We start from the raw sequence: 25,199 nt of genomic DNA, 5'->3' as shown, positions 1-25,199 counted from the left end.
GCACAATAACACAAACAAAATATCTGACTTTCTTGGCGGTTGATGTTTTGCCACTCACCCAAATGACCAATGTTTCAATAGCACATTCTTGCAAGAAAAATTCGATTTGTTTACAAGTTTAGTCTACATAGCGCACTGTATTCATACAGCCGGTGAATTGTCATAATCGCCTTTGTTGAAGGTATGAATACGTGTCAAGAGTCCATGACGAATCGTAGACAGGAGAAAGGAAATGAGTTGGAATTCTGACACGATATCCATTATACGGAAGTGACGGTGTGTTTATTAACGCTCGGTGGTCTCGTTTAGAATTACAGAGCATGATGCTAATTGTGTTGGCCGTCCAAATCAAATTCGCGTGACGACTCTGAATTTCAATTTAATTCAAACATGACGTGCAACTCTACACCTCCAGTTGACTTTATTTATAGAAACAAAGCGAAGCTCTTGTGATAGTTATAGAAACGTTTTTGTGGTTTAATATTTTTTAAATTTCTTACAGTCTGTATTCGCGTGAAACTTGTTATTGATGATGATTTCAATCAAACAAATTAGAAATAATACGCACTGCCAGGCATCTTTCTCTGCATGAAATGTGGTACAAATTAACCCAAAAAATTTTCTATGACTTTGTATTGCCTTGTTTTAGTAGAGTCGAAATTTTTTATGGATGATTTTGTTAGGACTGTTATGGTAACAAGTGAAGTTTAACTGAATCTGCCAAAATTTTGATTGTTTAATGGATTGTTATCCAGCTTATTTCTCTTTAAAAATCTAATTGAATTTGCCATCCATCATTTTGTCGAGAGTCCTACTCAAGAGCATACTCAAGAAACAGCTCATATAGAAACCAATTCCAAAACGGGCAGTCTAATTCAGGACGATTGTTTTATTTCATTTTTTTCATAAGCAAACACCGAGCATGTCAATCAATCAGATTCTTGTGTTTGGTTAAAAGGGCTCAGTCAGCAGTTGGAAAAGTATTTAAGAATTTTGAGTTAACCAGCAAAAAATATTGGCCAAAAAGTAGCTGCTGTATTAGGTGAACAGTGACGGAAAGTGCAAATGATGTCGATCAACGACGGTCCACATAATAAAGAAGAGGAAAGATAATCTGAGAATTCCGTTTCTCAACAAGTTACTAATCAAACGGGAGAAGGAGTGAAAAAAAAGAAGAAAAACTAATCAATTTATTTTCCGTAGTGACCGTATCCATTTCCAAAATTGGAAGCGGCGCTGTTGCCAAGGGAGGTGATGCCGTTGACTGCCTGGAGGGCGGCGGCGTCGATGGCGACGCTTGAAGTCTTGGCAGCCGAAGCGTAAGCCGCAGCGTGAGCGGCACTTTGAGCTTGAGCGGCCTGAGCCGAGCCGGCCAACTGGACGGACTGCTGGGCGAAGGCGTTGTGGGCGGCGGCGGCCAACGAACCAGACTGAGCCACCTGGACGGATCAATGGACGTGAGTTACATTTTTAAATGACAAAATCCTATAATCTAATTGTCAAATGATGAATCAGGAATATACCTGGAAAGCGGAGGCAAAGTTGGTTTGGGCAGCACTGTTGGAAGCGGCCCAAATGGCTGGGCTGGCAGCGGCCAAAGCTGCAGCGATTTCACCGGCCGCCTGTTGGCTGGTCACGGCGTTGAAGGAATTGTGCAGCTCATTGGAAGTCACGGGGGCCGTGTACTGGGCCACGAATTGGGCAGTGGTGGCCAATTGTTTGTTGTAATCGCTGCGCACCACCGACGCAATGGCGCTGGTAGCCCTGGACAATTTTGAAAAAATTCCTATTGAAGCGAATCCTTTTTCGTAATCAAATTAGTCACAAAGGATTTCATACGAGCTTCCGGCAACGCCTGCAGCGTTGGCTAATTCAGCGGCGGCTGCGGCGCTAGCTGCTCCGGTGTCGATCCCGCCGTATCCTCCGCCAGTTCCGCCGTAAGCTCCGGCTCCGGAACCGAATCCGTAACTACCTCCGGACGCACCACCGTATCCGGAGCCGCCTCCAGGTGCAACAGCCGCTCCTCTTTTCTCCTAGAATCAAATAAGCAAATTTGAGGTAATTATTAATTTTTTGAGATTTTTCTTATTTCGATCCTGGATCCAACTTACGCGATGCAATTCCACGTCATCGACGGGGAAGGCACAGACCATGGCGACACCTGAAACGATCAGAATAAGTCGAAAATTTAAAATCTGGCGATGATTTGATTTGTAAACTGTAAATGTAATTCAATTTATTCGTCATACCAATGCACAGGAGTAGAACGGAGCGTGCCATTGTATATTGGAAATAGGATTTTTAATGTTTAACTGATTGAAGCTGTTAACAAATTGCTAATTTTGATCGAAATGCCTAGTCGTTTTATACGTTTGCGGGTTCTGCCCCCAAGTGGCCAATTCTCCAACACCGGAAACCCTTTTCCAATTGAATGGTTGATTTTCGTTTATCACTTTCCCTGATTGGGTACAAAGCGTTGGGCTTGTTTGAATTGTCTCATTCGAAATGAAACCTGTCAAAAAGGCGATTGGATTGGCCATTTCTGACGATAACAAGTAAAGTAGAGCAATGATCGTTATGCCGTCCCAGTCATGAACCATTTCATTTTCAGGTTATAAACCCGCTAGGATGATGGTGCGACTATACAGACCGGCAGCCATCTTGTGTATTCAGGGAAGAAGAAAAAAAAAAAGTACAATCAGTGTCTGGACTTGAAAGAGAATCAACTTCTTCACGGCTACTTGGAACTGCCGAACAAAAGACGCTATCCGACAACAGGAGGAATATAAAACGGATTTCACTTTCGCGATCGCTTCACACTAATGCAGCCAAATCAGCTTCAAGAAAGGCGAAGTACAATCCTAGTAAGGTAATAACGAGATTGGAAATTCCCAGTTAATGAAAAATGGAAAGTTTTTTTATTTCTTCGACATCATTAGTGACTATTGCCGAGTATCGCTAGAGGCAACAAAGCCGGACAACTAATAGGAATTGATTATTCTATAACATTTTATTATTGCAAAACAGGAAAACCTGGGAAAAACAGGTAGAAATCACATCACAAGGTGGGGAAATCCATCTAAACGTGTTTGATGAGCTGCATTAGCACAGCAACGTTAAAACGACGACGACAAACACGTCAACTAACAGGGAAACTAAAGTATAAAAACCCATTCGAATGACCCGCTTTACCTCACATTGTTTATCTCTTCGGTAGACGATCATTCTTCAATTTCCCAGTCAATCCGAAAATGAGTCCAATCGCTTTAACGGTAAGCCTTTCATAATCAGTTCTGGTTAATTGATGTTAAACTTTTCTTTTATTTTGCGCATCAGAAAAATCTTGGATCTGACATGCTCCTCGTCGCATTTGCATTGTGCATTCTGATTGACATCAATCCAGGTGTTGAAGCAAGTAAGGCTACATCACAGTTACTTTTCAGAATGCAACATAAGTGTGGAAACGGGTCTTAAATCTTTTATCTTAATTCAACAGAAAGCTTCGCAGCAGGTGCTGGACGTTTTCCTTGCGAGGTTGGCTGCCAGGAAATTTATGAACCCCTCTGCGGCACTGACGGTTTGACTTCTTCTGCATCACCAATTACTTTCATCATTTTTACTATAATAACGTTGTTATTATATTTAGGCAAGACGTATGAAAACAAGTGCACCTTGTTCGTAGAAAACAATTGCGATGACACTTCTCCCAACAGAATCCGTAAGGCGTACGACGGTGAATGCAAAGCGAATGCAGGCTACCCCGATCGTGAAACTTGCATCAAGGAAGCCCTGAAGGACTGTATTGGTCTTCAAGTGATAATTTGTGGAACAGACGGAAACGTCTACCGCAACACGTGCGAACTGATGGCTAAAAACAAGTGTGATGGCACTTCGGTCGGAGAAGCACCTTCCTCCCACTGCCAGCAATGACAAAAATCCCTTTTTTATTTATGGTTCTATTAATTCGACCTTACCAAGCGATGCTGGATATCACAACATGTCAATTGTATCCTCATAAAATTTTCAGTTAAAGGCATTTCACTTTTGCTGTAGCTTTTATTAGATTTGAATGCATAAAATAATGGAGATGGGACAGTTGGTCTTGTTGTTCTTTCCCCATCCTGTGTCCTTCGTTGCGCAATCAAAGTGACTGACAACGCCCATTTAAAAAAAAAACCTGTTTCCTCATCGGTGTCGCTATGAGCCTTATCAATCCCAGCAGAGGGATGACGAGCGCATAATGATGAAACTCGACTGGAAAGTGTCTCGTCTCACACATCCCCTTTAGCTATTGACAGACTAGCGCTCTTCTCCTCCCAAACCAGTCGACACTTTCAAGCTACCGCCAAAAGTTGTTAAGCTAAAAATGGTAAGATTTTCATGACTTGTTTTAAATGATTGAATATCTAATTTCTTTTCTTTTGATTTATAGTCACACATTTCGGCCGTGTTTCTCGTCGTCTTGACACTGAACTTGTTTATTAACGAACCAGCTGGCGTTTATGGTAATATGCACAATCATTTCACATAGCAGATCCTAACCAGAATACATTATTGTTTCTTAGGAGCACCAAGTTGTAATGTCTTTTGCACGTTCGAGTACAACCCCATTTGTGGAACGGACGGCCAAACTTATTCGAACCCGTGCTCGTTGAATGCCAAAAACCAGTGTGATGGAACGGCGATAAGCAAAGCTTACAACGGACGCTGCACAACGGACGCTACTACTCCGACTTGCACGGCTGATGATGAAACCCCAGTGGTGTGTGGTTGTCCTTGCGCCATTCGTTGTTCAAACGAGTACAACCCTCTATGTGGAAACGATGGGAAAACCTACAGGAACCCGTGCCAACTGGCTGTCGCCAACTCTTGCGTCGAGAATCCCGTTCGCAAGTGTTACGACGGCGAATGCAGACATTGATATTCACTTGGTCTCTGATGGTTGATTTTCTACTGGCGATAAAATCTCTTGATAATATTTTGAACGCTCTGATTTCGCTATGAAAAAAAAACTTAATACAATTTAGTTGAACGGGAAAATGTGGACCTGTTGAAACAATGAGAAAACATTTTCGGGATTGATATAAAGTAAAAAAATGTAAGGTTAAATTCACGCATCCAGGCTCCTGTATTATTAACTTAGAGTTATATTCCTATTACGTTGCACTCAACAACTGGTGTAATACCCAAAATTACCTGCTCTTGATTTGAATTGCAAATATTGTGGTGGTGTAACTTTGGGATTAGTTTGCCAGTACGAAATTAAGGTTGCTATTACCCGAATAATAGACGCTCTATTTATTGTTCAATCCAGATCTCAATGGCTTTACTTTAAAGAAGAAAGACCTTGCATTGATGTAAATCAGAAATTCGCCTGCTAATTACATTTTTTCATAATCAATTCGCAGTGACTCCAATTGAAGCTTTTAACGGTAATATATTGAAGTACTTCAAGGAGTTTCCCTTGATTCCGAAATCAGAAGATTGATTCACCACTTGTTATTACCGAATTAGTTTTTGAATTTACTCGTCGATGTTACACTGTTATAGACTTGAGATTTTAAGATAATTTGATGCCGATTTACCAAACTATAAAAGGCTCCGAGTGACTTACAAGTCTCACACATTTTGCTAGCCTTCTGCAAGGTATGCAGGTAGCCGAAAATGTTCAAATTCGTCTCAGTTGTAAGTCATTGGTATTTCAGTATTTCACATTATTTTCATTCGCATCTTTTAAAATTTCTCCCTTTTTTGTATAGAAATGCCAAACTTCTATCGTGTCCCTTGGCGCTTTGGTGATGATGGTGAGCCTTTTCTGTGGCCAACTGGGCGTCTACGGAGGTAACGTGTTTCAATCATTTCCCCTGATTTCTTATTGGTAGGCTGACTCAATTTTATAACAATTATTTCTTAGAAACCGATGCCAGTCTCGATGAAGGTGAGATTGCGAATCTCGAAGAAGATGAGAATGCGAAGATTGCGGTTCCCTGCCAAATATTTTGCTCGCAGGAGCCTTTGCCAGTGTGTGGATCAGATGGCATTACGTACCTCAACATTTGCCATCTGGACGCTCATAACGAGTGCCGTGGTACACGCATCGAAAAGGCCCACGATGGTGAATGTCCTCCTCATGAGCACTGCGTCCCCGATCACAATCCAATCATGTGCCACTGCAATGACGGCCACGTCGTATGTCGACCTCGTATTCGTTGTAACAATGTTTTCAAGCCCGTCTGCGGATCCGATGGGAAAACTTACCGAAACGCATGTCAATTAGCTGTTGCAAACGCTTGTTTTAATCCTGACGTCCGTGTTTGTCATCAAGGCCCATGCCATTTTGGACTTCCATAGACAAACTCTTTTTTTTTCCCAAGAAATCGATAACGAAATCTGGACACTGCAATAACTGACTGGGTTTAGATCATGAATACAGGATATTATCCAATCAATATTTTAACTGTTTTATTTCTTTTTTAAAGAGGAATTAAAAAGTTTTAAAGCGCAAATCAGAGTTTTGATTATTTTAGGACGGCTATAGTAGAAAAAACGTGTCGTCTGCTTTTGTTTTGTTTTAAAATGAGACGAAGGTTGAGGGTTGAGGTGAGCATTTACCGGAATGATGACATTCGAAATTCAGTTGAAGGTAAAATTCAATTTGAAATAATTAAGTGTATTGCTTTTTGCTTAAGTATTCTTTAAATGTTTAAAGTCAATCTGGAAAGCAATCGTGTTGATCTGTGAAAACAACTTGATGTAGCTACACAAATTTTCCTACTTACTCTTTGCTTTTAGAGATTAAATTGAAATCATTTTTTAATTTTAAAATCATTTAATAATCTTAGTTGTGAAACCAATATAAGTTGTTTGTCAGAAAATCATTCCAGTGCCATTCCTGTTGGATAAGCACGAGTAAATGTGGAAAACAATCACGTGGATATTAAAAAGTAGCATGTCAAATTTCCTGGCCAGTTCTTGAACTGTTTCGTGCTGCAGTTTTAGTGTTATATAGTTTCAACTGTTATGAAATAGTTTATCATTACATGTCACTTTCAATGTTCTGATTTTCTTAGAGGAACAACACAGGAATAATTTGCTGAACAAAACCACTTGTTTTCCAATTTAGTTTTTATTAATGAATGATATCAATTTCAATAATGTTTAAACTTTGCTCTTTTTCAAGCAAAGTGGAACTAGAAAATGCTATGACCTATAGAGGAACCTTCCGCCAAACCGGCAAATCCTGGTATTTATTTGTATTTAAAAAAGAGCTTGAAAATTCTGAACCAATTTTTTGTTTCTAGTATCAACAGTGATGGGTAAAATGGTAAAACCTACAGGAACCCGTGCCAATTCGAGCTCGCTGAGTTTCTCGTCCGCAAATGTGACGCTGACGGTAAATCAATGTTAATTAGAAATTTGCCAGCCAATTGCATATTTTTGCGTAATATTAACTCACAGTGCTCCAGCAACTGAAGCTTTTAACGGTCTTATGTTGTACTTCTGGGAATTTCTTGCTGCCTTTCCTGATTCTAAAATCAGAAGGTTTCGTAACACCACTTTTTATTACCCAAAAAGTTATTTCATCGATGTTGTTACATTCTCATAGTCTGCAAGAGGATTTCAAGACAACTCGATGCTGCCGATTTACCAAACTATATAAAAGGCCCCGAATGACCAGTTATAGTCTCACAAATCTTCTTAGCCTGGTCCCAGTAAGGTTCCAACGTTGGTTTTCCAGGGTAGCCGAAAATGTTCAAATTCGTCTCAGTTGTAAGTAAATTTACTATTTTTCTTGTCCTTTTTCATTCGCATCTTTAAATTTTTCCCTTTTTATTTGTGTTAGAAACGCCAAAATTCTATCGTGTGCGCTTTTATGATGGTGAGCCTTTTCTGTGGCCAACTGGGCGTCTACGGAGGTAACGTGTTTCAATCATTTCCCCTGATTTCTTATTGGTACGCTGACTAATGTGAATTCAATTATTTCTTAGAAACCGATGCCAGTCTCGATGAAGGTGAGATTGCGAATCTCGAAGAAGATGAAATTGCAAAGATGGCGGTTCCCTGCCAAATCTTTTGCACGCTCGAATACATGCCAGTGTGTGGAACAGACGGCAAAACGTACTCCAACATCTGCCATCTGAATGCTCATAACACGTGCCATGGCACAGACGTCCAGAAGATTCACGACGGTCCTTGCCGTCCTCACGAGTTCTGCGTTCCCGATCCCCATCCACTCAAATGCCGATGCCTCCACGGCAAGGTCGTATGTCAAACTCCCCAGGCTCAACCTCACATTCGTTGTAACAATGTGTTCAAGCCCGTCTGCGGAACCGATGGGAGAACTTACCGAAACGCATGTCAATTAGCTGTGGCCACCACTTGTTCCTCCATCCATCCCCAAGTGCGTGTTTGTCATAAAGGTCCATGCAAATTTGGACAATTGTAGACAAAATCTTTTCCCAAGAAATCGATAAAAGAATGTGGACACTGACTTTGAATTTAATCTTTGTATCTATTTTTTATTTAACATTTTTATAGTGAGTTTTAGATAATAATGAATATAGTTTTGTTATCCAAACAATATTCAAACTGTGTGATTTCTTTCTCATCAAAAGAAATTTTAAACTTTTTGCGCAAATCAGAGTTATGGTTTATCATCGCCTCATGGGTTATTGCTATTGGCTGTATAGTGCCTACTATCGCTATGGTCGTCCTCTTAATTATTATGACCTTTCTTAATTATCAACAGCCATTGATATGCCGTCTTATTAATTGCCTCAGGTCCCTCAGGTGCAGTGGCCCATCAACTGCCGTTATAAACTCTTGTTTTGCTACCTATTATTCATCAACCCATTTCATCAGAGATTAATGATCTTTTGACTATTAAATTACAGTTTCTCATTGTGCTAGGAACCGATTGATGAGGCTTGGTGTTTACACTATCAAAACGGACCTATAAAAGTCTCTGGGATATACGACCCAGTTATCCTCATATTGTCAACCATTTCATGACCGTCCAGTGGCAAAGGACCTCCGCAACGAATTTCCTTCCGCGCCCGTAAAGATAATCGACACTCTTAATCTTTCACTAAATCAAAATGTGTTGGCGACTCCTTTCTATGGTATATCTAAAGTAAAGAGTTCGTTCACTTTTAACCCAATTTCACTTTACTTGTGTGTTTTAGAAAGCTCCAACAGCCACATTTCTCGTCGCATTTACATTGTGCATTCTGAATAATCAAACAGACGTTAATGGAGGTATGTTACATATGACTAAAAACGCTGAAATCCTAAACGTCATTTTCTTTTAAATTCTTTGGCGTATAGAAGTCATCACTCGAAGACCTTGCAGAATGCCCTGCACGCGTGAATACAATCCTGTATGTGGGACAGACGGGAAAACGTACGCCAATCCATGTGTGCTGAAAGCCAAAAACATGTGCGATGGCACTCGTGTCAGAAAAGCTTACAATGGCAGATGCGACTATTATGGGAGAAATGAGTTGGCTTTTTATCCATCGCGATTATCGACGAAAAGTCAAATATTTGAAAATTATTACAGAGATCAATTTTCTTATTTTGAAATTGAATAAAATGAATCGATTCAGTCATGAACTCCATCTGTTGTCTCTTCCCGACATTATTGGCATTCCAGAGCAGACACCTCTGCTGGGTCTGGCTGTCTGTGCATAAGCTCTATGTCAGATATCCCATGTGAATCCATTTCCATCGTCGCCGTAATGCATTCAACTTGTACCGGAAGACAAACAGGTAAACATTTTTACCTTTTCTTCTATTATTCTTCTTGCACTGCCTAATTATGGCCACGATCTATCGTACGATTGTCAAATCGGATTTCTGTAGCTCAAGAGAAGCCGTCTTGAGGGCATTTCATTTGTTCGAAATACTCTTCGTATCAAAATAAGATTTCTACATTTTCATTTTAGGTTTTCAAAATCGTAGAAACGGGGAATTAAAAAAAAAAGTAATGCCAAGACAATGTTCGTAAGATAATCTGAAACCTTCATTTATGTAAATTCAAAATCGAATCATGAAGATTCCATGCATGCCTCGCCAGAGTCGGACAATCCATTAATGTTTTCCCTGTAGCTGATATTCGTCAGAGTGCAAAATCGGTGTATAGGGAGAACAAGAAAGACAAAGTATGTGGACCATTTCCTCGTAACAATGTGTGTTAGACAATAATTAATGTGTGGAGAGACAATTATCTATCAGGGACAGGGACCCCTTCGTTCCCAGAAAATGCTAATGGAATTTTGACGTTTGTTATATTCAAGTGAAGAACTATGACCGCAAAAGAATGAGAAATGAGAAGAATGAACAAACTTGTACGACGGACAAGTGCACGTCAGGACAGGTACCCGGTACAAGGCTATGAAGCATTGCGTTTATTCGTTCTCTCCAAACAGCCTCTATGTCGTCTGTAAAACGCGCCAGGGATACGGGGAAATCGGGTCTTGGAAACTGGTTTCTCTATTGTGACTTTTTTGCTGGAAATTTACAAGTAAACGGATCAAGGCTAATTGAATTCACGTGGGCATTTCTAATGTGCCGACGAATAATTTGTGTGATTATCAAGCAATGACCCTTCATTTTTACCTAAGAAAAATAAGTTGACTGCGCCCTGGAGAGAGTAACGATCGATACCGAGAACTTCCAATGAATCGAGTTTTCTGGGTTAGAGCCGAAAAAAGTGTTAAGTTGTTTCGCTGGGAAGTAAACTTTTCCTGTTAATCCTTCATTATTGTATTCATTTTGCAGCTCCATTCAATTTTGTAACCTGTTGGCGGCACCTGAATTCACTCCTAGGAATATCAAACTACTAACACGTTCCTCTTCGCCCTTCTTAAATGTAATCTCATAGAAAAGGTTTGACGTGAGGTACTACGTTTTTAAAATAAAATTATCACAAATATTCAAAAACCTTTTAGCAATGCTTTGTTTTTCCAACTTGTAGATGGCAAAACGTATTGCAACCCTTATCAATTTTCATCTGGATTCCGAGAATTTCATTGCAATGCAGTGCAATGGTTACTGTGATGCGGAACGAGAGAATGTCAAACTGGTTCACTAGGGTAGGTTTCTCAGTTATCTGTCAAACCATTTCTGCAAACTCTTGCCATCCGAGCGTTAAAAAAACTTGTGTGATTTGATAACTATCCACATCGAAGGGTTGATGCCAATTCTATCAGTAAAAGTCGCCCCATTCTTTTCTATTCGAAGAAAATCGTCTTGTAACCTGAAGGACTTCCAACCAATTTTTTTACCAGACAAATATTCAAGTGGGGTGCTCATTTAACGCTTTTTTATTTTTCGCAATCTTCTGCAAACATTTTATTTTAAAAGGATAATAACTAATGGATGTAATTAGCAGCCGGTTGAAAACTATTCTCGTCCGATATTCTTAGTTGCGTAGTCTTGTTTTTTTAGGGCTTTGCTACCAAGTTTAAATTTAGATAGTCGCCATAGTGCTACTTGTGCGTAAAACGTGACTCGTGTTCTCGAAAAACGTATATTGACAAGGTCACTTTCTTGTATGTTCCAAGTCGACGGAGACTCCTACGAAGAACACATATTGATTGCAAACAAAAATAATAGCACTTACCCCCTTTTTTTTCTATCACTCAACAACTTTCACAATATTCCATGATTGATTTTTTTTAAAACCTTCACTCAAGATAAAAAAAATCTTTGACTTTCCATTCCGCGCTAGCGTCTTTTAAGTTTCTATTTCTGTCACTGGTGTAAGAATAACGCACAAAAGGTTTGCTGAGATAACTGGAAGTAAAATTCTTAAATATTTTCTACACAAGTCGCATTTCCAGAAGTCTTTAACTGATATTATCTATATGAAACATGTGTTTTCAAGCGCATGCATCAGCTGCATAGCGTTTTGGAGAAATGAACGTAATCCATCAACCGCACACTCGTCAAGTATAGTCCATCCGTCGTTGAAAAACTAACTGAAAGACAATTATGGAAAAAAACAAGTTAAAATCAATATTATGCCTCTCTTTCGATTTATTCGAATGTGCAGCTTCCACATAACAGGATTTGTTGTATAACAGTTGTTCGAATCCGAATGTCTCTCGATTAGCGACGGGAGTTGGCCCTGAAGCTGAACTATAAAAACCTCCGGTTACAACCAGTTAGTCGCATACATTCCTCCAAGCTTAGACTGTGACGACAAACGTTCTGTCGCTTCCGAATTGGTTCGACGTCTATCTAGCTGCAGCTGGGAGTAACCCTCCGATACTTTCAAATGGTAGCATTTTCATTATTTTCACACTTGACGCCTTGTGTTGTTTTAAATGTTGTTTTAATTTCCCTATTTCTGTGGTTTCAGTTATCTTTAGGCTCGGCTCTACTTCCTGTCGTCCTTGTAATGTGCGTGTGGAATAGCAAGGCAACTGTCCGCGGAAGTAATCACTTTAATAGTCCAATTTTCCACTTTATTCTTTAAAACAAAACAAAAAATCTATGAAAATTCACTAGAAAATTTGAACGGACCTGATCGTTGCAAGATTGGATGTTTACTGGACGACTATTATCCGCTCTGTGGAACAGACAACAAGACTTACACCAACAATTGCTTTCTCTATCTGAAAAACAACTGCGAAAAGCCTCCCTTTTCAAAGGTCCACAAGGCATACGACGGCGTGTGCGTGTCCGGTCAACAAGGATGTGAACTGCCCTGTAACGGTCCTGGATATTCGTTCAACCCAATTTGCGGATCCAACGGCAAGACTTATGACAACGAGTGTGAGCTGAACGGCAGAAACAAGTGCGATGGGACCAAGATCGAAAAAGTTCACGACGGAGAATGTGAACCGAGTCAACCCGAAGCGATCCCTTATCTATAAAGAAGAAGACTACCGTGGATTGTATAGCTCGCTATGTGATGGGGGGCAAGGATTGAGCGGCAAAATGTACCCGACTATTAATTACGCCATTTTACTGCTGGAATCACGTGGATACCATCGTGATAAGAGTTGAACCAGAGAATCCAGTTCAAGTGAATTTAAATGATAAGTAAATCTTGGTTTAATTGCCTAGTAATATCTAAATTTGTCTGTTTGGACAACAGACGAACCGAACCTGTTATTGTTCTTGACATAATAATTCAAAATGATTTATAGAAAATTTTATATGATTTTATTTGAATATTGTTGTGAAAATGATCCGTCAGTGGAATAAAAATAATGTTGGACCAACACCCCGCGGGTATTTAAAATAAACTTATCTCCTCTTAGAACTTATCGCAATCCTTTTAGGATCGTGTCGCACAAGACAAAGTCCAAAAGGCTTACATTAGCATACATATTTCCGCTATTCTTTCCGCGTAAGCAATCTGAACATATCTTCCGTGATATAGGGCTGTTCGACATCTTTTTTAACATTTGTTGCCATCGTGGCAACTCAGCAACTCATGTATTTTTTGTCTGCTACGAGTGAATTGTGTAGTTCTGCGAAATATGAATTTTTTGAAAAATAGTGATAGAAAAGGGGGTTGTTTTGAAGTTGTGATGTGTTTTCTTTATATATTAGTTCGTTATAGTGTTAGTGTTTAACTATGTCACTGTCTAATTATGCCAGTTGACTTAGTATTGAGGCCAAAACACGTTATTTGGGAAAGTTACAAATCGTCTTACCGGTCGTTCCTAGTAACAGTCAAGTTCAGAGAACAGCACTTTCCAATATAACCAATCAGTAGTGAGTGAAAAGATACAATTTGTCTACCTTCCTTTGTAAAAAAGAAAATATCCATTTGTGAAAATGTTGTGTTTGTTTAAATTATTACGAAGAAAATGGTAATCTGTTTGTGCCCCTGTTAACCAAGGTTAATACATCAAGTATTTTTTGAAAATTTGTGGTTTATTATGACAATTATTCACCTAAACACACTACAGTAAGGGTACAACAGATGAACACGAATTGTAAAGAGCGCAACAGACCATAACAATTTTATCAATTATTGCTGAATCTTCACCCTTTGAAACAGAAAGTGTTGCACGATGAAGAGGACCTTCTAAAATAGTGATATTTGTTTTGTGGCCCCTATAACTCTCTCAACATGTATATGAATCCTTGCTAGGCCTCTAAAGTACTCAACTTCAACATTTGACAACTGTGTTTGCTTTCCAAGGAACGAAGGCACAGCAAGATTTGCATTCCGTAAAGTAACAGCCTCATGAACTGTAAATCCCCTATCAGCCATAACTAAATCACCTTGTATCAAATTGTTCAAAAAACCAGAATCCTCAACTTCAGTTGCAGTTTCAACATCTATCAATGGAGGTGTATCAGCCTTGTCAAAAGCAACATTGTTACGTACTTGATGATCACCATCTGTAATGACAAAATAGTTCATTCATTAAAACAACATATAGGACTGTTTTTTCACACATGAAATGAATAATGCAATACCTTATACCTAGAAATTGTTTCGTCTTATTTGATCCCACATTTATAGAGGGTGCCCAATCAACATGTTTTTTGTGGAATTCTCCACTCGGCTTTCCTGTAAGCATTTCACAAATTGTAAGATAATAATCAATAATTGTTAGTATTAACCTACAAATACCTGTAACAAAGTGATCCGAACACACGAACTTTCATATTTCACAGAATAAACAAGTCACTCGTAGCAGACAAAAAATACATGAGTTGCTGCGTTGCCACGATGGCAACAAATGTTAAAAAAGATGTCGAACAGCCCTATAGTGTACGAGTTATCACGTCAATCGGAAAACGTCAACACGCGGTCAAGTTTTCAGTATTTTCCATATATGGAAAATTCTATTTTCTTTCTTTTTGAGCTATAGATAATTATGTTTGTTGTTTTTTAACGTTGCTTCATGGCAACTTTGCCACCGGACACGAAACATTTTCCAGGAAAATATGTTATTAGTGTATACGGTAAACTTGTTTCATTCATTTCATGGAATTATGGTTTCAGTTTTACAAAAAGATTACCAACAGGTTTAAAAAATGCAGTCTCATACTTCAGAAGGCAAACAAAAATGTCAAATCAAAACAAAATCTGTTTTTCTGCTGCTCATTGCAATTAATTGGTTATTGGGTTACGGTACTAACACAGTCCAAGCTGGTTGGAGTAATTGCAGTAGGACTAATTAGAAGAAAAAATAATGAGCATAGCTATAGTTGAAGACGGCATTACAGTTTGAAATGTGCCACAATGGGTATCTCATCACAATGAACATGACGGATAGAGAGAATCGAATCAAAACGTTCTTTTCACATCGCATCAGTCAAACATTCTCATTCTAGCTGTAAGCTCGTTAAAGGTGTGAAGTCAATTCAGTAGCCATTCTTTAAAAATAGCCTAGTCGTGTTTCAACCGATTTTTATTCAGTTAACTAAATTTGCCGCATTTCAAATTCGCTCCTTGTGTGTGATATTACTAAAGTGCTCGCAATCTCATCTAATCATCTATAGACTCCGCATTGCGTGAACAAATTAAGTGTTCAGGAAAGAAGGTTGTGTTTATATTGTTTACAATTATGTACAAGGAAAAAAAGCCCATTATATTTTGTGTATTCTTGTGGGAAGTCATGTGTATAATTCTATAGCTCTCTCCCTCACCCAATCGATGTAGGATGGCGTTGAAGGGGGGGGGTACAACCGCCATCTTTTTATTTCAGTTCACGTGCAGACTTGGTAAGAATGACTGCTGACAAGTTTCTGGAGAGGAAAACACTGGATTGGGGGACTTTTCTTTAATCTGATATAAGTAATCGTGTCCTTCAAACTAAGTAGCCTACAAACTTCTTTGAAGACGACTAAAATAGTTGTTGGAATTTGTCTGCACAGTGTCGATCGTCAACTCGAAAAAATTCCTGTGGGCATATTTCGGGGTAATCTATTTTAACTGATAGCTGATGGTATAAGTTTTGTATTTTCATTGTCATTTTGATGTTCCCAAGTATTAAGGTACAATGGAAAAGGTGCAAATAGACCAACTTCTGTCAACACAGATTCCTAGGATTGATGAAAACCACACCGATATTCTGCTAGAAGATGAAGCTCTTCCTGGCCAACAACCACCTGTACGTAAAAGATCTAACTGTAAAAACAAAATTACACTTTTTTATTGTGAGTAACTGAAGTGTCACAAGTGATCAATTAACTAATAGTGAAAGTTGTTTTCCCACAGGCCTATCAGTGTTATAAATCGGTATCAGTGCCAGCATGGAATGCATATGCCTTAGGGTTCCAGTTAAATACACCAACCAGTGAGGATTCATACCCATTCGGGGCAAATCAAGAAAATCTTAATACTAATAAGGGGATAGTTACACAAGTACAAAAAATGGCCCATACTGCATATAGTGATTTTACACTCGATCAGCTGCTAATAATGATTTTTTTTTTACAGATAGCTCCAGAGGAATTTTCTCTTGAAGATGTGAGGCATTTACAAAAGCTAATCAGAGATCTCCATGCAGAAAACATCCAAAAAACACTGTCATACATTAAACTGGAACAGGCCTATTACTCCATGAAAGGTCAATAGGTTTTATTGTTTAGCTTTTTTCTCTTTTAATCTTCAACAAAATTATGTCTTATTTTCACCGAAGATGAGGTTGCAGATTTAAAACGTGGAGCAAAAATGAAGCAAACGAAAGAAACTGGAGAGAGATCAAAACACCCGTCTGATGAGTCGGAAAATAAAGATCCTGCAAAGGCAAGTTTTATTATAAGCTTTAAGGATCAAACAGAAAGAGCCTATCAAAATGTCATTCACTTCTTTTAGGAATTAACCGAGATTAAGGAAAAATGTAATGCAGTGCAGAGCGAAGAAGCTAACGTCCCTGGGCTGGTCGGTGATGAAAGGTATTTCAAAATGCAATAAATTCTAGTCGAAATGTAGTTGCTTATCTTCTTTTATTGTTGTTTAGATTTCAGTATTTCCATGCTATTGTCAGCGATAGTAATATTATTTTGACAGAAAACAAGAAACTCTTAGATACCATGATGAACAAGGTTCAGGTTTTAGAATTAGAACTTGCCGCGTGGATGGAACGTAGCAAGGAGTATGAAAGGAAACTCCAAATTAAGTAAGTTCTTCTAATCTGGTGTTCTGTTATAAACTGCAATTTTCTTGGAAATTAAAAATTTTTGTTTTCCCACGTTGACGAACAGATCTTCGTTGGATAACGGAATACAAACCGACGATGTGGACATTCCGCAACGGTCCTCTATCCCAAATAATAGACACTTGGGAAGAAGTATTGATTCTGAAGAGGATACAGCCACACAGAGGGAACGCCAGAACACTCGAAATATAAGTTCTCTCGTTTACAAATATCTAGTTCCAAAGGTGAGTTCAAAAATATTATGAGAATTTAAATATCATAAGGAAGACTATTGATATTTAAATTAATTAATAGGCGAATTCTTGCTTTTCTTGTCTGAAAACTGCCCTGTGTCGTTGTCCACCAGCTCCACCTCAGTCCGGCAACACTGAAAGACAGATGGTCTCCATTCGTAAATGTGAAATTTAGTTAGATGTATTGTATTTATTGAATTTTTTAAATTTATTCTTCGGTATTGTAAATCAGCTTTGAGATCATTTTTTGAAAATTATATGGCGGAGGGTTTTTTTTGTACAGAAAGTAGGCTTTTGCGGGTATAAACATTTTGTGATAATCGCAGCTCAAAGATCTTAAACTGGTTTGATTGTTTGACGGCCCGCATAATTCACTTGACTAAACACTTGTTTATTTATCACATACGGTACTTTTGAAAGTAAGTGTAAAAGGGAAAGTTTCGAATTTTCGACGATTTTGACTAATTTTTCAAACCTAATGTTTAGGAAAAGAAAAATATGTTCTGAAAGCCATCCATAACATTGAATTGCCACTCCGTACTTCCATACCACAGAACTGCTTGTAGGTTTACACACATGTACCTAAGTAGCCAGGTGAACAAGTTGTTCACCGTGAGTTTCATCTTTATTAAATCGGCCCATTTTTTGCTTCCGCTTTCTAAACGTATCCTTTTTGGGAACCGGCTCCAACGGTATGTGGGTATTGGTTGTGAAAGTGGGATATAAAAGTCCAGCCCGGTTATTTTGTTTTAGTCTTTAAACAGTTCAACGGATTGCTTCGAGCAGCGTCAAAATGATAATCCTTATTTTGGTAGGCTTTTTGTAATTTACTTTTATTTTTCAATTGAATAACTATCAGTTTTTTGTTTCAAATACCAACATTGTTATTTTTTGCGCAGATTTTGTCCTTAGTGGCAACCATTGTTATCACCACTCCAATACCGCAGAAGGATATAACATTATTCCCCGAAACTACTGTCGAGGTCTTGAAACAAATCCACAGAGCAAATGGCGACGGTTCTTATAGTTTTGGCTTTAAAGCGTCGGATGGAACTTTTCTAGTCGAGCGTAAGGATGCTGATGGATATGTAACAGGGGAGTTTGGATATACCAAACAACAGTTACAAATCTCGGGTACTTTTTTCCTTGAAGCTGGTAGCGTTAATTTAATCTTACTATTGTAACTTTCATATTTTAAACAGAATATTTTTATTACTTCGATGTTGCTAGACAGTTGCTTGGTTTTCCTTTTCCAGCTATTGGTACGATCTTTTTTTTTTAAATCTAACTTCTGTTCCTTTTTTAACATATTCGTATTCTTAGTTTAGATGGAAATGCATACAGCAATGCAAACACTAGTTCCGTTTTAAAGGTGGTTGATGATAGCGACGCTGATGTGCCGATTGAAGTGCATGATGCAACTGAACTTCAAATTGCCCTTATGACCGATGTCGAAAAAAATAAAACTCTACAACCACCACCAGATCGACCGAAATTTTTCAAATATGGAGAAGCTATCTTTCGTTCACCGTCGAACATTTCAGAATCTGTAATGTGGCCGAATCCTAGCAAAATAGATCAATTCATGCGGGATCTTAAATCGTTTAAGTTGTATCCGTCCTAGGGGATAATCACTCGTCGAAGCATTTATTAATGGCCTTGACTTATTTGTTATTTAAAAATTACACCAAAACTTTTATTGTAGGTCTTGAGATATCGTAAATCCCCTCTTTCAAATCTTGGCGCGAACATGTTTATTTTTGAATCTCCTACTAGCTGCACTCATCGTTTGGTTTTATCCATTTATTTCTGTATTTATCCGTTACATGATTTGTTTTGTCGATTTTTTAATTTTTTCATGCATTATTGATTTATTGATATTAATCACACAATAACACGTATTCTCCAACGATATTTTCAAAAGGCTGTATTTTATTCTAGGATATTCCCTTTTATTTGGTCAGGGGTATGGAGAGATACTCCCCATACCCCTGATTTGGTTGATATTCATTTATTAATTTTCATTTCAATAATTTGAACGAACGAAACTCTTTAGTGGGTATGAACATGTAACACAGATCCGCTGGCCTTTGTACATGACAGAAGAGTGACTTGCACGACCAACGTTCTGCTCCTTCCTTATCTTCGCGAAGCTCATCTAGCTTCACTGTGACTTAGGCTGCTATACAACTTACAGTTTTCTTACTTTACTGACGAGTTGGACCACTTTCGTCCGCTGTGATGCACCTGTAGTCCTCGTGGATACCAATTGTTGTCACTAGGTGGCTAAATATTTCAGTGTGTTTAGGGATTGAACTATTCAGCCCTATTGTGTTGGTATTAGGGGAGGGGAGGGGGCATTAAATCAAAGTCTTGAGACGACATTCATTCTAGTCTTTCTTTTCTATCGAGACGCTGTCGAGAATGGTTACGATAGCCATTGCGGGGTACTTTCTTTCCTGATATTTTCTTCACAAACAAAGGTAATTCCTGCTTTCATTCTTAATGTTAATTTTTTTTGGTTAATTTACGAGTTACATGGCCTTAAATTTATACTTGCCAATTCCATGTGGGCTGTGGCCATGGCTGTTGTACACTTGTTGCCTAAAATGTCGTCTCTTGCTGCATGTTGCACGTTTCGTCGCATGTGAAAGTACTTTAGAACAGTCAAGTAATAATTTTGATTAACTTAATAATTATAAAATTTTGTTTCCACATTAAAATTCTGTGATTTAATTTCTGATGAGATTTTTTTATTACAATTTATCATACATAAGTAATCCTAACTTACAAATCATTTGCCAATTTTTTCTGTGATAGTTTTGTAAATTGTTTCAATTGAGAGATGAACTTGAATTGAGCTTAGGAAGACATACACTACAGTTAATCATAAATTAAGTCCATTTTATTAATCTAATTTATTTTGTGACAGGTTGGTGGCAATTGTTCTCAATATTCAGTGCCAAGTCAACAAGATGCCTCTGTGATCATGCCTTTTGCTCGAGTCTTCTATCATGTTGCGAGATGAAAATGTGAAGAAAAGGAAGGAAATCTGAAATGGTAACATTTACTTGTATTAATAAGACAACTTGCTTAAATTTTAGTCCATGTATGTGTTCTTTGCTAAGAATTTACTTGAGTTGGGTTTAGAATTCTTGATTTAGAACTATTAGAAAACATTTGAAAACTACAAACTGCTTAGAATAAGATCCTTTGTGAAATGATTTTCATCAGCTTGTGAAAAGTTGTAATTTTTTAACAATTATTTTTTCTTACCCAAGCCAATTTCTTCTTAGTTTTTGTTTGAAAATAATCTTGGTTTATTAACGTCTTTTGTTTTGGAGGAATTCTTGGCGAGTCTGGTGTTGGAGCTGTTAATGGTGGTGATGTCTGGTGTGCAGTGGTGTGGCAGTCATTTTCTTATTTGGAAATGTGGTGAAATGGATCTTCTGCAGACTTGGAGGTTCTACATCAGATTTCAATTTACAAAGTTGGTGTCCATGCAGTGTTGAGCTGTTGTGCAAAATAGTTGGGTGTTTCCTGAAGGCTGTCTGGCATTTTGTTGGTGTTTTCTCTTGCTACCTGTACTCGCATTAAGGTAATACTGGATGAACAGTTTTTTTTTTAATTATTGACTTGCAACTAATCTGTTCTCGTTTCAGTTCAATGGTACGCCGCCGTTCCAGAGTTGATCTATTGGTCAAGCCGAAAACAGGTTGCTGAAATTCAAGACTGAAAAAAACAATTAGACTTTGACAATTTACAAATGCATATCTGTTGTCCCTTTTCCCTGAGTAAACAGCATGTCCGCCGTTGGTTATTCGCTTGTCAAAAGGGAAATAGCAATGAGAAGTTCTGATGTATTTTTGGAGAAAGAAAAAGTTAGTTTGACCACGAAGTAATTCTCCCTTATAATTTGATATCAACTCTTCATCCTTTATAACGTTCAAATTGTTACATGTGTATGTACAATATTATTACTTCGCAAATAATAAAATATGAAATCAAACTATGTTGTTCTTTTTTCCTTTTTAATTATAAAAATTTACAAACTGCACTTTACGAATAATCAAACTACCTGTCCAAATTTTTATTAATTTTTTCCGCTTTATAAAAACAACCACCATATTATTTATTTTACTAAGTCTTTTTCGATAAAAATTGGCGATGTTCATTTATCCCTTGTTTTTTTTTGTTTAGAAAATAAAAATCATTTCATATATATTTTATCTTTTTATTTTTTATAAACACAATGACATATATATTTTATGGCCCCCAGGGAGGGGGGGGCCTGTGACTTTCCCAACCGCGATAATAACATGTGCCGTTATTATTTTGTTGGTGCAGAAAGCCGGAATTTAATCTAGCAGTTGTCGACTTAGTCAAACCTGTCATAGGACAGGTTGCCTCAATCGTATACTGCACATGTGCACAAGTAAAAACGCCAAAGAAGACAGATGAAACGATTTCAAAACAGCAACATAGGAAATCAGTGGTAGAGCAAAAAAAAAAACACGAACAAATGAGAACAGATAGAAAGATTTAAAGTCTGCAACTCAGGATACCATTGGCAGAGCAAAAGACACAAATGAAAACAGAAAAATTTCCAAGTCAGCAACCCGGATATCACTGGCAACTTCAGGCTTCAGGATACTGCCACACTGAGCAGCTACTTCTGGATAACACTGCAACAACACGCTGCATACAATGGTTAAATTAGACGTCACCACACCTTTCACCATCTCGCTGCAACAAGTAAACCAACAGCAGACCTATCAAAGAAAATAAAAATATTACCATCAGGGAAAGAAAGTGTGTCCACAGTTACACTGGACTCTTCATGGCAAAAGAATACAAGGAGTAAGACAAAATAAGCAGTCCAACAGATCTCTGCGATATCTCAAATTTCACCAAGGAAGTTAGAATTGGCAAGGTCTTCATATTGCAAATTGATCTCTAGTCATATTAACAAAGTACTTTAGTAGGAAATTAGATAAACATAATTACTTTTGCTTTTGCATGGGACGAGACGTACGACTGGGTACTGGCAGCAAGACACACGAGGCACGACATTTCGGCAAAATGAACAGGCACTCAAGTCCGAGTTAGATGATTTGACAAAGTGGCATTGAAATCATCTGTAAATTTACACATCGAAATTGAACATTAAATATTTATAACCCTAAGAAATGAACAAAAAATACCTTTGCATTTTCGTCATGCGAAACGTCACGACCGGCATCCCACTTCGGCTGCGTCAAGGAACAAAATGGCCGAATTTGGTCCCCTGAAGACAGTCGCGCCACCTAGCGACAGCCAATTGGATTGCTTGCTTGCAGACGCAGCAGCTAAATTTGAATTCGTCACGCCTTTCAACCGGCTGGCACGAAATGAATCAAATGGGGATGGACACTAGATAGATTACTCCAGCAGCTTTCCCTATGACACAACACACAAATTCTTTAGTTAGCAATTTCGGATCGTTCTCTTTAACTAATTTAACATTAACAATCTATAATACTAACAGCAAGTATGGAGGGTCAAGACAAATAATACAACTTACAATTTTGTGAGGAAACTGGAAAAGAACCAGTGTTTGAGTTAGAGTTCCAACTAACTTTGGCATCAAACAGTTAGTAATGTTGAATCTAAAGGAAATATTTCAATAAACATTCCAACATTAATGCAATAAACTAAAGTTAATTGCTTCTACTGCTTGAGTAAAACATTCAGAAAAATACAACACATGTTGGTATGTGCCCTGCATCTTTTCATGTGAATTCTTCGAGTTGCTGCAATAAACCTGATGATTATTACCCATGGCCTTGATTATGTGGGTATCCGATTATGTTCCCATAGCTTTCTCTAAGAAATAAAACATAATTTTTATGACATTAAATAAAGAGTTCAAAAATTGAACAAAGAAAGAATAATACTTGTCTTTATTTGTAGAAACATGTTGGAAAAAACAATGTGTGTCCACGCTGGGGTTAGTGACCTACCAACATCAATAGAAACTCCAGATAATTACGATGAATATTTACAATAAATGTAAAGAGGTATACACTATATTCACACAATTGTGACAAAGTTGTTATGAGTTTTTACCTGTACTAATAGGATGAAGCATTCAGTAGAACGACCATTTTTTATGAAAGAATTGATGGTAGGCTACTTGTACTTGGCTAGTTGCCTTTCGCGTTCCTTCCTACACGCAGAGCCTACACGTTATAACAAGAAATATGAAAGGTAATCAAACACACATAGGGAATAAATCACATACAAACACGTTGCACAGAAATAAACTTGAATTTACTTATGAATTCATAGGAAATTGTCATGTAAAAATTGAAAAATATAGGAAAACTTTTGACAACCACACAACCATCCACCATCACATGATAAACAAGAACACCTATGTCATCTATTGGACACCTCTGACACTTCAAGTCCCAACAAGCAAAAAACGCAATTTAGTTTCGTGAGACACAACATTGATTTTTTGAATTCTAGTGATATTATAGATCGTAAAAAACATTCCTGCTTTGCAATAAAACTATTACATACATAGGGTACCGAAAATGTTTTCACCGCACTGGTAATCGGGCTGCAGTTCTGTATGACTGTATCTGCCATGTAACTTAAAGCAATTCAGTTCTTTAGCTACTTGTATAACTTAAACGGTGCATTTTTATTTGTTTGAAATCTTGAAATTTCTACGAAGAACAAAGCTCACTTGCTAGTTTTATGCAAATTTTCCGGAAGTATACCGGAAGTAAGTGATAGTGCCTTAACCATTGAGCTGTCGTCAAAATAAACAAAATTTTCGTGATCTCCGTGAAATTTGGGGTCGATTAGGTGTAATTTAAACGAAATCCAAAATTTCGTCAAAATCGAGATTTTTCCTGAACTATAGTTCAGGAAAATTCTTAAAACCGGAAGTACGCTTTCGTAAAAAATAAAACATGAACTTTACCACAAATTCAACGAGGCTCACGAATATTTGGTTATTTTGTACGTCAGGTGAATATTTACTGAATTACTGACTGAAAAGAGAAAACCGGAAGTAGAAAAAAAAACACATTATTAAAAATCTAACAAGTGAGCTTTGTTGCTACAACAGAAAATGACAGCCATCATCCAAAATTCCTTCAGAGATGTGCAAAGTAAGCGTATTTAAACTGAGTGGAAAATGATCAAAAGCTATATGCTGTCTAGCGTCAGAAAAAAGAAACGTTCAACAGTAACATGAAAAAAATGTCCGCTCTAGCTCGTTGACAGTTTGACACCATCAGGCTTTCATACTCACGTAATATTCTCCCCACCAATTTGTGTTTCGTCTTCACCAAACAAAAAGCCACCACCACAGCGATACACTACACAACAAACAGACGAAATCCCCAAGGTGATGATGCTTCTTCAGTTTGGGAGAAGGCAGCTTGACATTCGCTTATGTGTCTCTCGTCTGTCAGTGATTCCAGATTGTTGACGAAATATCGTCTTCTGCTATACTTCTAGGTATCACCCTTTTAGCTTTGAAAATTTCAAATTTGTAAAATGTAAATAACTGTTTAAAGTTTAAAATAGATGGTTCTAAAAGAATGAAAATAAGAATTTTGGTCCAAAAAAATATTTCAATGACAATTTTTTTTATTTGCGTTTGCAAATTATAAATTGTGTTAGCGATGTTTTTTACTTTGTGTTTTTAAGTTTTAAGCCGATGTTCAAACTGCAGTCATTTCGGAGACTCACGCCTTACAGGTGTAAAAGTGCTCGACGATTTCAAGTCCTTTCCATAAATAAGCTTTTCAGCACTCACCAATGA

General features: G+C 37.8%; 7 protein-coding genes and 3 long non-coding RNA genes across 16 annotated transcripts; 7 read left to right on the top strand and 3 right to left on the bottom strand.

Annotated features, from left to right (window-relative positions):
• Positions 1-1,013: 1,013 nt before the first annotated feature.
• LOC124189745 (glycine, alanine and asparagine-rich protein-like) lies at positions 1,014-2,500 on the bottom strand. Its single transcript, XM_046582204.1, has 5 exons — positions 2,250-2,500; positions 2,112-2,161; positions 1,840-2,033; positions 1,524-1,764; positions 1,014-1,439 (listed from the first exon to the last, which is right to left on the bottom strand). The coding sequence occupies exons 1-5, from the start codon at positions 2,278-2,280 to the stop codon at positions 1,191-1,193; spliced, it is 765 nt and encodes a 254-aa protein (XP_046438160.1). The 5' UTR covers positions 2,281-2,500; the 3' UTR covers positions 1,014-1,190.
• A 552-nt stretch (positions 2,501-3,052) lies between these two features.
• On the top strand, positions 3,053-6,351 carry LOC124190342 (ovoinhibitor-like). The gene is made up of 9 exons (XM_046582965.1): positions 3,053-3,272; positions 3,337-3,415; positions 3,497-3,577; positions 3,647-4,369; positions 4,433-4,505; positions 4,566-4,918; positions 5,659-5,685; positions 5,760-5,841; positions 5,915-6,351. The coding sequence occupies exons 4-9, from the start codon at positions 4,367-4,369 to the stop codon at positions 6,349-6,351; spliced, it is 975 nt and encodes a 324-aa protein (XP_046438921.1). The 5' UTR covers positions 3,053-3,272; positions 3,337-3,415; positions 3,497-3,577; positions 3,647-4,366.
• Positions 3,252-3,930, top strand: LOC124190343 (ovomucoid-like). Its single transcript, XM_046582966.1, has 4 exons — positions 3,252-3,272; positions 3,337-3,415; positions 3,497-3,577; positions 3,647-3,930. Exons 1-4 carry the CDS (start codon positions 3,252-3,254, stop codon positions 3,928-3,930), a joined length of 465 nt encoding a protein of 154 aa, XP_046438922.1.
• A 226-nt stretch (positions 6,352-6,577) lies between the features above and the next one.
• On the top strand, positions 6,578-7,452 carry LOC124189750. Its single transcript, XR_006872645.1, has 3 exons — positions 6,578-6,643; positions 7,181-7,243; positions 7,302-7,452. It is a non-coding gene; the product is annotated as an uncharacterized LOC124189750 (long non-coding RNA).
• A 13-nt stretch (positions 7,453-7,465) lies between these two features.
• On the top strand, positions 7,466-8,503 carry LOC124189746 (thrombin inhibitor rhodniin-like). Its single transcript, XM_046582205.1, has 4 exons — positions 7,466-7,542; positions 7,607-7,770; positions 7,844-7,916; positions 7,989-8,503. The coding sequence occupies exons 2-4, from the start codon at positions 7,750-7,752 to the stop codon at positions 8,444-8,446; spliced, it is 552 nt and encodes a 183-aa protein (XP_046438161.1). The 5' UTR covers positions 7,466-7,542; positions 7,607-7,749; the 3' UTR covers positions 8,447-8,503.
• A 14-nt stretch (positions 8,504-8,517) lies between these two features.
• Positions 8,518-9,608, top strand: LOC124189748 (serine protease inhibitor Kazal-type 1-like). Its single transcript, XM_046582209.1, has 3 exons — positions 8,518-9,122; positions 9,186-9,258; positions 9,328-9,608. Exons 1-3 carry the CDS (start codon positions 9,099-9,101, stop codon positions 9,591-9,593), a joined length of 363 nt encoding a protein of 120 aa, XP_046438165.1. The 5' UTR covers positions 8,518-9,098; the 3' UTR covers positions 9,594-9,608.
• Positions 9,609-9,640: 32 nt separating this feature from the next.
• On the top strand, positions 9,641-13,259 carry LOC124189747 (thrombin inhibitor rhodniin-like). Of its 6 annotated transcripts, XR_006872644.1 has the most exons (7): positions 9,845-10,163; positions 10,237-10,698; positions 10,783-10,902; positions 10,979-11,096; positions 12,090-12,286; positions 12,368-12,443; positions 12,517-13,259. XR_006872644.1 is itself a non-coding variant. In XM_046582206.1 (5 exons), the coding sequence occupies exons 3-5, from the start codon at positions 11,049-11,051 to the stop codon at positions 12,882-12,884; spliced, it is 492 nt and encodes a 163-aa protein (XP_046438162.1). In that variant the 5' UTR covers positions 9,655-9,771; positions 10,783-10,902; positions 10,979-11,048; the 3' UTR covers positions 12,885-13,259. The 6 variants fall into 6 exon arrangements, 3 of the variants coding, with proteins under 3 accessions (XP_046438162.1, XP_046438164.1, XP_046438163.1); XR_006872642.1 differs by lacking the exons at positions 9,845-10,163; positions 10,237-10,698 and adding an exon at positions 9,641-9,771 and having other exon boundaries at positions 11,193-12,286; XR_006872643.1 differs by lacking the exons at positions 9,845-10,163; positions 10,237-10,698 and adding an exon at positions 9,647-9,771.
• Positions 13,260-13,875: 616 nt separating this feature from the next.
• On the bottom strand, positions 13,876-14,739 carry LOC124189763. Its single transcript, XR_006872647.1, has 3 exons — positions 14,606-14,739; positions 14,456-14,542; positions 13,876-14,370 (listed from the first exon to the last, which is right to left on the bottom strand). It is a non-coding gene; the product is annotated as an uncharacterized LOC124189763 (long non-coding RNA).
• A 923-nt stretch (positions 14,740-15,662) lies between these two features.
• On the top strand, positions 15,663-17,699 carry LOC124189945. Of its 2 annotated transcripts, none has more exons than XM_046582454.1 (9): positions 15,663-15,899; positions 15,969-16,091; positions 16,199-16,345; positions 16,421-16,550; positions 16,623-16,729; positions 16,799-16,878; positions 16,944-17,102; positions 17,188-17,365; positions 17,436-17,699. In XM_046582454.1, exons 2-9 carry the CDS (start codon positions 15,981-15,983, stop codon positions 17,547-17,549), a joined length of 1,026 nt encoding a protein of 341 aa, XP_046438410.1. In that variant the 5' UTR covers positions 15,663-15,899; positions 15,969-15,980; the 3' UTR covers positions 17,550-17,699. The 2 variants fall into 2 exon arrangements, with proteins under 2 accessions (XP_046438410.1, XP_046438411.1); XM_046582455.1 differs by having other exon boundaries at positions 15,679-15,899; positions 15,976-16,091.
• Positions 17,700-21,660: 3,961 nt separating this feature from the next.
• LOC124189884 lies at positions 21,661-23,800 on the bottom strand. Its single transcript, XR_006872705.1, has 7 exons — positions 23,691-23,800; positions 23,483-23,595; positions 23,311-23,372; positions 22,938-23,239; positions 22,579-22,813; positions 22,382-22,512; positions 21,661-22,146 (listed from the first exon to the last, which is right to left on the bottom strand). It is a non-coding gene; the product is annotated as an uncharacterized LOC124189884 (long non-coding RNA).
• Between the last annotated feature and the right edge of the window lie 1,399 nt (positions 23,801-25,199).

The sequence above is a fragment of the Daphnia pulex genome, chromosome 3 (genome assembly GCF_021134715.1).
Source record: "Daphnia pulex isolate KAP4 chromosome 3, ASM2113471v1".
Taxonomy (NCBI): Eukaryota; Metazoa; Arthropoda; class Branchiopoda; order Diplostraca; family Daphniidae; genus Daphnia; species Daphnia pulex.
Note: the sequence above shows the minus strand (reverse complement) of the source record. Positions and strands in the feature narration are given on the sequence as shown.

Coding starts and splice junctions, on each gene's coding strand:
- LOC124189746 (XM_046582205.1), top strand. CDS start 7,750: ATGTTCAAATTCGTCTCAGTT. Junction 7,771..7,843: donor TGTTCAAATTCGTCTCAGTT/GTAAGTAAATTT, acceptor TATTTGTGTTAG/AAACGCCAAAATTCTATCGT. Junction 7,917..7,988: donor CCAACTGGGCGTCTACGGAG/GTAACGTGTTTC, acceptor ATTATTTCTTAG/AAACCGATGCCAGTCTCGAT.
- LOC124189748 (XM_046582209.1), top strand. CDS start 9,099: ATGTGTTGGCGACTCCTTTCTATG. Junction 9,123..9,185: donor GTTGGCGACTCCTTTCTATG/GTATATCTAAAG, acceptor TGTGTGTTTTAG/AAAGCTCCAACAGCCACATT. Junction 9,259..9,327: donor TCAAACAGACGTTAATGGAG/GTATGTTACATA, acceptor TTTGGCGTATAG/AAGTCATCACTCGAAGACCT.
- LOC124190343 (XM_046582966.1), top strand. CDS start 3,252: ATGAGTCCAATCGCTTTAACG. Junction 3,273..3,336: donor TGAGTCCAATCGCTTTAACG/GTAAGCCTTTCA, acceptor TTTGCGCATCAG/AAAAATCTTGGATCTGACAT. Junction 3,416..3,496: donor CAATCCAGGTGTTGAAGCAA/GTAAGGCTACAT, acceptor TTAATTCAACAG/AAAGCTTCGCAGCAGGTGCT.
- LOC124189745 (XM_046582204.1), bottom strand. CDS start 2,280: ATGGCACGCTCCGTTCTACTCCTGTGCATTG. Junction 2,162..2,249: donor CGTTCTACTCCTGTGCATTG/GTATGACGAATA, acceptor TGATCGTTTCAG/GTGTCGCCATGGTCTGTGCC. Junction 1,440..1,523: donor ACTTTGCCTCCGCTTTCCAG/GTATATTCCTGA, acceptor TGATCCGTCCAG/GTGGCTCAGTCTGGTTCGTT.
- LOC124189945 (XM_046582454.1), top strand. CDS start 15,981: ATGGAAAAGGTGCAAATAGACCAACTTCTGTCAACACAGATTCCTAGG. Junction 16,346..16,420: donor ATAAGGGGATAGTTACACAA/GTACAAAAAATG, acceptor TTTTTTTTACAG/ATAGCTCCAGAGGAATTTTC. Junction 16,730..16,798: donor AAAATAAAGATCCTGCAAAG/GCAAGTTTTATT, acceptor CACTTCTTTTAG/GAATTAACCGAGATTAAGGA.
- LOC124190342 (XM_046582965.1), top strand. Junction 4,919..5,658: donor ACGACGGCGAATGCAGACAT/TGATATTCACTT, acceptor GTATGCAGGTAG/CCGAAAATGTTCAAATTCGT. Junction 5,842..5,914: donor CCAACTGGGCGTCTACGGAG/GTAACGTGTTTC, acceptor ATTATTTCTTAG/AAACCGATGCCAGTCTCGAT.
- LOC124189747 (XM_046582206.1), top strand. CDS start 11,049: ATGGTTACTGTGATGCGGAACGAGAGAATGTCAAACTGGTTCACTAGG. Junction 11,097..12,367: donor TGTCAAACTGGTTCACTAGG/GTAGGTTTCTCA, acceptor CTGTGGTTTCAG/TTATCTTTAGGCTCGGCTCT. Junction 12,444..12,516: donor CAAGGCAACTGTCCGCGGAA/GTAATCACTTTA, acceptor AAAATTCACTAG/AAAATTTGAACGGACCTGAT.